The sequence below is a fragment of the Heliangelus exortis genome, chromosome 3, assembly GCF_036169615.1.
Source record: "Heliangelus exortis chromosome 3, bHelExo1.hap1, whole genome shotgun sequence".
Lineage (NCBI taxonomy): Eukaryota > Metazoa > Chordata > Aves > Apodiformes > Trochilidae > Heliangelus > Heliangelus exortis.
The window spans coordinates 69494853-69503791 of NC_092424.1; the positions used below are offsets into that span (position 1 = coordinate 69494853).

An 8939-nucleotide genomic window follows, 5' to 3' on the forward strand; every position below is an offset into this window, starting at 1 on the left:
CCAAAATGATATGAGGGATGGATCTCTTATTCTGTGAGGTGTTTGGATTGAGAGGGGCTGAAAAAATTGAGGTTGTTCACCCAGGAGAAGAGTGAGCTCTTGGAGAGACCTTATAGCAGCCTTCCTGCACCTGAAGGGGACTTACAAGAAAGATGGGGGCAAAATTTTTATCAGGGCCTTTTGTGGTAGGGCAAAGGGCAATGGTTTTAAACTGAAATGGTAGATTTAGACTATGTAAGGAAGGAATTTTTTACAACGAGAGTGGTGAAACACTGGAAAAGATTGTCTAGAGAACAGGTAGATGCCTCATCCCTGGAAACATTCAAAGTCAGATGGAGCTCTGAGTAACCTGATCTAGTTGAAGATGTATTTGTTCACTGCAGGGGTGTTGGACTAGATGACATTTACTTCCAACCCAAACCATTTTCTGATTCTATGATTTCACCTGTCGGAGTCACCCACTGGCCTTTTCTCTCAGCAACTACTCCTGTGAGTGATGCAGCCTTTGGCTGAGCTTTTGCAGGTTACTAGAATGGGGCCACAATGCTCCACCCAGTGGTTTGATCCTTAGCTTTGCAAGGGTAAAGGAGCTTAGGCATACCCTATTCCAAACATCCAAGGGGCTAGAGGCCTTGTCCTCTTCTATTTATTTTCTAGTTTAGACATTTAGTATGAGATGAAAAAGTCTGGGCTCATACTACTTCAGGAGGCTCACAAGAGGGGAAAAAATAATCTTTCTCACTAGCAACTGTAGAGTTCTTAATCCAAGCAGCATTTTCATCTGTAAGGTCTGGTTTAAATCATATTTGTAGCATCACTGCAACAGTGCCCTGATGAGTACCTGCATGTCTGAAGGTATTAATCAATTACAATGCCACATTTGTGATGATTAGGATATAGAATATATAAAAGTAATGTGGCTACCGAAGTTCAGGAATAGTTTTCTGATCAAATCGCACTTAAAATGAAGTATTTTGAGTGAAATCATACTGGTTTTCATAATACTTGCACTCACATAAATACAGCATTACTGAATCACATCCTTGCTCAGGCCAATTGGATCCTTGTGGCCCCAGTTGCTCCAGCAGGCAAATGCTTGCTGGGAAACACACTAGTCCCAACCTCTTATATGGTCAGCCCTTAAATATGAATTGAAATGATAGTGAGAAACTGTAACAAAGCCAGGATGTAAATTTAGCATAACTATAAATAAATAAGCATCAACACTGCTTGTGAAATCTACTGCATGTTTTATTCCTCTGAATAAATAGGTTGCCGGTGAATTCAAACATGAGTGAAGAAGCATTTCCAAACTCTGAACTACATTGAACTCTGATGGGCTCCTCAAAGCCACTGAACTGTGGGATTACCAGAAAGAAGTATACTGCTCTGAGACAGGCAGACAGCAAAGATGCACTTAATATTATTTTTCTACAGTGTGCACATGCACACTGTAAAAAAAAAAAAAAAAGGGAGAGGGAGAAACAATTCAGGTTCCCCTCAGAACCTCAGATAAGGAAAGTAAATTTATTGTGGTGTTTTACAGGCTTTTATCAAATCATTTTTTTTTTCCTTTTTCCCCTCCAATGTTAGACTAAAAGTGGAAAAAAAGGACCCAGCCTAAAGCCCAACTTCCCCCACAGTTTGGTAAGTTTTTAATGGAACATTATCATAACAGCTTCATTTATAACTTGAAGATGAAAGCTACTGAAAACCTGGTGAATAGCTGTAAGTAGCAGCCGGTTTCACTGAGCTTTTTGCTTCTTTGGCTGATGGAGAATGAAAAGAAGTTTGTGCTCTTTGATTCGACAGTAAAGCAGAGACTAAACAAACAAGAAAGCAGGAAGGTGTCCTTCTTAGTGCAGTATTTAATCTCCATGGCGAATGATGATCTCTTTAGGTGGAATTACACCGGGAGCTTAAAGCAAACAAAGGGACTTTGCTCAACTGGCAAATTTGCCAGCTCTCTTATTTCTAAAAGCATCTAAAACCACAACCATGTATCTTAAATGTTTTTATTTGTATAGAAAATGTTATAATTTATCAATATTGTGCAGCAAAGTCGAGATACACACATACATACACCACGCCTCCCCCCCCAACACACACACATAGAAATACAACACAAATACCACTTACTTTCTCTCTGCCCTTCAGAAAGGCAACACTGTTTTGGCAGATCAGCAGCTAGAAATAAGGTGCTATAATCAAGCAGTAACGGAATGTTTTCACAAATGTGATGTGCAAATTTATATACAACCACTCTTCCCCCCACCCCATGGAACCCCCAAACTACGTACCCCAAACCACTCTCAGAGATACAAACATGTATAAAGTGCTAATACTTAAGCATGTTTCTGACGACTTCACGACTTAGTTTGAAGTTTAGACCAGGCACTGCTGTAATAGTTCACTGGGTAGATTGTCACTTGGTGTGGTATGACAGAGAGAAAAGTCACTCAGACATCGCTGGGGGACCGGGAGCGAAAGGACACTTTAGCCTGAAAGCAGCCACAGAAGAGCACCCACATGGACCTCTGGATTTCCTGGTTTCTGTAGGCGTAAATGATGGGGTTGATCATGGAGTTGTAGGTCGCAGGTAGGAGCGTGGCGTAGGTGTACACCGAAGGGTAGTTGGGGTCCCCCACCACACAGTAGATGGCAAAAGGCAGCCAGCTGGCCCCAAAAGTCCCGAGGATTATAGCGAGGGTAGAGACCCCTTTTTTGGTGGCAACATAGTGCGAAGCAGTCAGGAAGTGCTGCTGGAGAGCTATCTGGTGGGCATGTCTGCAAACGATCTTGCAGATCTCGATGTAGAGATGGAGCATGATGAGGAAAATGAGAAAGAACGAGGCGGACAGTAGCGTCACATTGCTCTTGGTCAAGGGTCTTACGACGCTGCAGGTGGTACGGTCGTGGAGGCAGTTCCAGCCCAGGACGGGCAGCAGCCCCAGGCAGAGGGAAACCCCCCAAGCGCCCGCCAGCATGGTGTGGACGCAGAGCACCGTCCTCTCCGAGTAGTAGGTTAGGGCGTTGTAGAGGGAGAGGTAGCGGTCGACCGTGATGGCCAGCAAGCTACTCACAGAGGCGGCGAAGGAGGCGACGAGGAATCCCACCGTCAGCAGGCTGACCGTCTCGGAGCGGATCACGTACTGGAAAACGAAGTTGAGGATGAGGCCGAGACCGGCCAGGAGGTCGGCAGTGGCCAGACTGCCCACCAGCACGAACATGGGGGTGCGCAGGGCGGGCGAGTAGCAGATGATGGCCACCACCAGGGCGTTCTCGCAGGCGATGGCGGTGCCGGAGACGCAGAGCATCACATCCCAGGGGTTGAGACCGGCGGGCGCCGGGGGTCGCGACGAAAGCTCCAGCGAGGCGTTGCCACCGCCACCACCGCCACCACCGCCGCTGGCTGGCAGCCGGGGGGCGGCCGCCCCGCTCTCGTTCAGGGCCGCCGCTGCCTCCATCGCCGCCCGGGCGGCCGCAGCTGTGCGGGGGCAGAGGCGGTGAGCGGGGGCGGCGGGGTGGCGGGGCGCGCATCGGAGCCGCGGTGCCGCGCCCGCCTTGCTGCTGAACCCGCAGAACTTTCCCGCCGGACCGACCGCCCCCCAGCTCCCCCCTCCCCAACCTCCGCCCCGCCCCCCCGGACCCCGCCCGCCGCGGCTTTGGGCCGGACCGGACCGGACCGCGCGGTGCTGACGTCAGGGGGCAGGGCGGGCGCTGCCGGTGAAGGGGGGATTGACGGGGGGAGAGTGCGGGGGGTAAGCAGGGGTGGAGGTGGGAGGGCATTGGGTTGCTCCGTGGTGCTGGTACGGGAGAGTCCGTCTGCCTCCCCTAAATCCTCAGCCAGCGCTCCCCGATCCGTCTGCGGTTCGGCTGCGGGGCACGGACCCGGAGCCGGAGGGTTTGCCCCGGGGTAAGAGCGGAGCGAAATGCCCTTGGGGCTGCCGGACAGGAGGAGCACTCGGCTCGGCTCTGCTCTCCCCCTGCTTCATTTCCCTCGCTTCACAGTAGATTTTCCCGCTCTCAACCGCGGCGCGTTTGCGGGGAGAAATACGGCAAGTTTCGTGTTCGTACTGCACCGAAGGTAGAGGTTACCAAACAGCGCCGTCAGTGCCTACGAAAAAGCCCGGTTCATGCTCATCCATCCTCTCCGAACACGATATACTCTGGGGTTAGCAGTCAGTTTGCTAGCGAAAGCATCCGCACTCTCCCTGTGGTCCCCCCACATGATAAAGTCAATCCGGAGGAGCCCCGATTCCACGGGCATAAAAATAGGCGGCCTCTGTCCTTGTCTAACCCTTTGCATCTCGCAGTGAACCAGCAGCCGAGGTATTTCCCTCTAGAGCACCTGAATCGGTGAAGCAAAGGATAACTGCCTTTGGCCACCAAACCCAGAGCCAAAGAAACGTGGGCAGGAAGTAATTTCCATCAGTAGCAAAGTGGCTTTCCTCCTGCTAAGAGGACAAGCCAAAAGGTGCACCCCTCACCCCCCACCCTGGGAGATCGTGGTTGCTCTGTGATGGCCGACTGCTGATCAAAAGAATGTGGAAATAAAATCACTTCTCGGTTATGGAAACAGCATGCAAAGCATTTAGACACAATTCTGAAAAATTAATTTAAAGAAAATACGTTCACTGCCTTGGGCTGTCCAAATGGAGAAAGCACATAGGCTGTGCCACTGTAAAATGTGGGAATCTTCAAAGGATGTCTGCATTCATTACATCCAGCCCCATCCACAACCTGCAGGCTGGATACTGTTACCAAGACAAGCTGTGGACACTTTCTGTCTCTGCAAACAGCTGAACCCATTGCTACCCAGGATTTCTGAAACACAAATCTCACAATAGTTTAAGTTGGAAGGAACCCATGAAGGTCAGTCTGGAGCATCTCTCTGGTCCTACCACCTGCTCAGAGCAGGGACAGCATTGGCCGTGCAAAGGTTTTCCTTGGGGTTTTTTCCTTCATCAAGGAAAGGATCTGGGTATCTCCACAGAAGGAGCTTCTACAACTTCTCTAGGCAATGTGCCTGTACTTTGCCCTCAATTGTAAAGATTTTTTTCCTTTTTTTATAGTTGGTCTTTCCTTAATTGCAACTTGTACCTACAACTCCTTGTCCTGCATGGTGCCCCACTGTCTGTATATTCTCCAATGCCTTTCTAGGTGTTCCAATTGCAAAAACAGCTGCAAGAAGGTTTAAGAACAGTTTGCAAGTTCACACAGTTTAAGCGGTTGGTCATGTACCCCCACTCTAGTGCAGAAAATGCAGGGTTGCCTTATTCATTTTGCCAAAAAAAAAAAAAAAAAAAAAAAAAAAGAACAGGTTAGAAATGGTCAACGTCAGCTTGTGTTAAGATTAAGACTGAGACCACAAGAATCCAGGTGTATGAAAGGGTGCTACAAAGCAAGGCAAAAGAAGGTAGGGAAAATCCAAGATAAAGGTAAATTTTGGGGCTTACTCAAAGGAATTTTTCCAATCTAGCTACCATAGAGAAATGGCGTATTTCAACCAGCTGGGCTCCACAAGGAAATGATAAAATCCTCAGTATTTTTGTGGCATTTGTAAAACACAGAAAGAAACATAATTTATGCTTCTCTGTAGTGAAATGTTGTGTGGAAGGTCCCAGCTGTGGGTGATTTGTCACATCTTTGGCCAGCCTATTACCTCTGGGAAACATGTGGTATTTCTATAAGCAGGTATATCATGAGGAAGGGTTTGCTTTTTATATTTTGTGTGTACATAATTTTAAACCTCTTTTTTCCCTGAAAACTTTTTCCTTAACGAAAACATTGACAACCCATGCTGTCAAGGCAGAAGTCTTCTCATGTGGTGAAACTGCATGAGTGCATTAGCATCTCAGAATAAGATTTAGGAAGAGTTTTTAAACTACAAGCCAGTCCAGTCTCATATTCTCTACCTGTTGTCAGTGTTTTTCTGAGTCGTTAGAACAATCTGACTGCTTCAGACTGATGTGACCATCTGCTCTGGCAGGGGGGTTGGGCTAGATGACCTCCAGAGGTGTCTTCCAACCCCTGATATTCTGTGATTCTGTGATCTGTGATCTATTTTTCTCTTGAGATACAGTTTATAAATTTGAATTTCAAGCAGAAAAAAATTGTTCAAGCGTTGTGGCGTGTCTCTGAAAGAGAGATGCATGTATCCAGCTTGACTTGTCTCCTTGTTGTCAGATGTTTTCTGAGTTCTCCTGGCTCCATAGTCCTTCCATTTCCTTGGACTTTTACCCTTTCAAGAGGGGGAGGCTTTTGCAGTCTGTACCAGGTCCTTACTGTGCTCAGCGAGCAGTGCTCTACATCTCCCTCATCTCCCTCACGTTGCCAAGAATCAGTTGGCAGGGTTAGTGACTAATTCCACACATATTAACATGGTTACACCTCCTTGGGAACTGTTTATATTTCCAGAGCTACTGTTTAAGGCCTCTTACCCTCTTAGTACAGCTTCTCACATCGGTCACTCCAACAAAAGGTGAGCCATTTGGATTGCTTTTGATTGTGGGAAAAAGAGGATTCAAAGAGTAGGTGAAGCTGGGATCCTACAGCCACACTCAGTTACCACAGCATCACAACAAGCAGAGGAGAGAGAAGCCTGGCCAGACCTCCTGTGCTGCCATCAAGATGTTTTCATCTTCGCTTCCTAGCTGAGACTGGGTCCACAAACCTCATGGGAGGACATAAAAATAAAAAGCTCTCTTCAAGCAGTGCAGACCTAAGCACAGGATATGATATAACTCGGTAATTATCTCAGCAAATTTCTGAAAATTAAGCAGCAACAAGATTAAAAACTTGCTGAAATAAATGATCTAAAAACTCTCTGCTTGACTTCTCCATCTGTTCTGAGAGCTGAGAAATATTATGGTGTAATTTTATTATTTGATTATTTAATTTCAGTTAATTATGGATTATTTTGATAGTTGGTATTCTTTAATGATTAATAAGTAGGCTGAGTAAATGTTAAGTATATTAAATGTGCTTTACATAGCATGAGTTGGAACCAAAAAAAAAGCATTTCAAAATTTATCTTTCTGATAACATGCTGAAAATACCGAAGAGTCATTTTTCTTCTGGCAACATAAAGAAGCCTCAGAATAAAGGTAGGAGGAGGGGAAGGGAGAGGGGAATAACACAGATGGTGAGCTAACCAGCACTGACATTTCAGAGATTTCTATGCAGCTGCTGTGAAAAGATGTTTTGAAAACCCAGCGATCCACTTGGGCACCTCTTCAAATGTTTCATTTTCCTGAAATAATGAACTCAGCTTCATCACCTGGTGTCATTGATGACGAGGTCCTCCTTGATGACGAGGTCCCCCTGGCTGACCCTTCAGGCAGGCATCCACCTGCAAATATGCTGGACTACAAAACCTACTGATAATGTAACGTGCCAGGGTTCAGGCACCGTTTAGCATTTCAGTCGCATCCTTCACAACTCTGATTGTCCACCACACATTGTGCTTTCCATGCAGTCCTTGACTGTGCTTCCTGATGGAGCACTCTCAGTGCTGTCAGTCCTCCTGGGATGAGTGTTCAGCTGCCTGGCTCCTCTGTCCTTCCTGCAGGTACAGTCCAGAAAACAGTCTGCATGTCTGTAAAATCTATTTTACTTGTACGGTTGTGCTATATGTGAGGGCATAAACACACGAGCACAGCTATCCCAGGTTTTCTAGCACGTACTTGGGATGAAAATTCTGTGTTACTCTATTCTGTTCACAAAGCTGCGTTTCTCCACTGGATTTTATGGGTGCTTTGGAAAGTGGCACGATGGGCTGTGTGGTAGCTGAATCACAAGCAGAAAGCACAGGGATAAACTTCACATAAGCAGGTGAAAGCATGCTTTAAATAGTGTAACAAATACTTAGCATCAGGGATGAATGCAGACTGGACCTTATGCTGAAACCTACAGAATTTGAACCATCATGCATTTCTAGTTTAGTGAGAAGAAAACGCAGATGTAGGTACATACAGAAAAATGAAAGCATAGAGAACACTATTTTGAGCTTTCATTTATGGCTATAGAGAAATTTTGCAGCAATGTAAAGTAAGAGTCTTCCTCCACCTCTATTCCTTTGTGGGGCTGGATCCTCCCCATGCCTCTCCTCTCCTTGCCCCATCCCACGGTTTTGGCACCTGCTGGTTCTGCCCTAGGCTGACAGCAGCACAGTCACAGGCTCCCATCACTGCCACTTCAGACAGGATGAGTTTTTGATGCAACTTTGGCCTCTTAAGCTTTGTTGGGCAGGAACTCTTCCCTGGGAGAATCCTCTTAGTGCTCATCACCCAGAGCTGCTTATAATTTTTTTTTTCCAGGTGCTTGACCTTTCATATCATCTTTTAATAGGGATCCAGTGACTATGAGAGTGATCTCCATATCTGCTTAGCAATCTCCACATCTGTCAGCTCACTTCCACCAGCCTGGACAAGCCAGAGGACCTGGCTGAGCTATCAGAGGAACAATATTTGCCAGCAACACTTGGATGCTGGCAGAGCTGCAGATGGGTTTATATAAAGTTTGTTAGGAAAGGCACAGTCATTGCTTACCTTTATTGAAAAGGATAGCCTCTGATCCACTCTGTTTATTTCTAGAGATAAGGGATGAATACACTGAAGCTAAATACATGTATTTTGCAACTTTTCCTTCCTTGCCCTGCTTTTTATGTTGATGGAAAGAAATAATCATCAGCAAAGGTTATTCATTGTTAGATGTGTCATCAAGTGCAATGGAACAAGGTCTTTTATTATTTTTGTTCTTTTAAACTTTTTCAAAACCTTTTTGCATAAGTTTCTAAATGGCTTCCAACTAGCCTTTACATTGTTCAAGGGCTTTTCTGCACATCCAAGTGAGGAAGTGCTGACTTTACCTACCCAATTGCTTTTTGCAGCTTTGTAAAAAGAAGCTGCAAATGTATTTCACTAAAATATTTGCAT

At 46.1% G+C, this 8939-nt stretch overlaps 1 protein-coding gene across 1 annotated transcript; it reads right to left on the bottom strand.

Annotated features, from left to right (window-relative positions):
• Positions 1 to 2001: 2001 nt before the first annotated feature.
• GPR6 (G protein-coupled receptor 6) lies at positions 2002 to 3603 on the bottom strand. The gene has a single exon (XM_071741186.1). The coding sequence runs from the start codon at positions 3465 to 3467 to the stop codon at positions 2460 to 2462; it is 1008 nt and encodes a 335-aa protein (XP_071597287.1). The 5' UTR covers positions 3468 to 3603; the 3' UTR covers positions 2002 to 2459.
• Positions 3604 to 8939: the final 5336 nt, after the last annotated feature.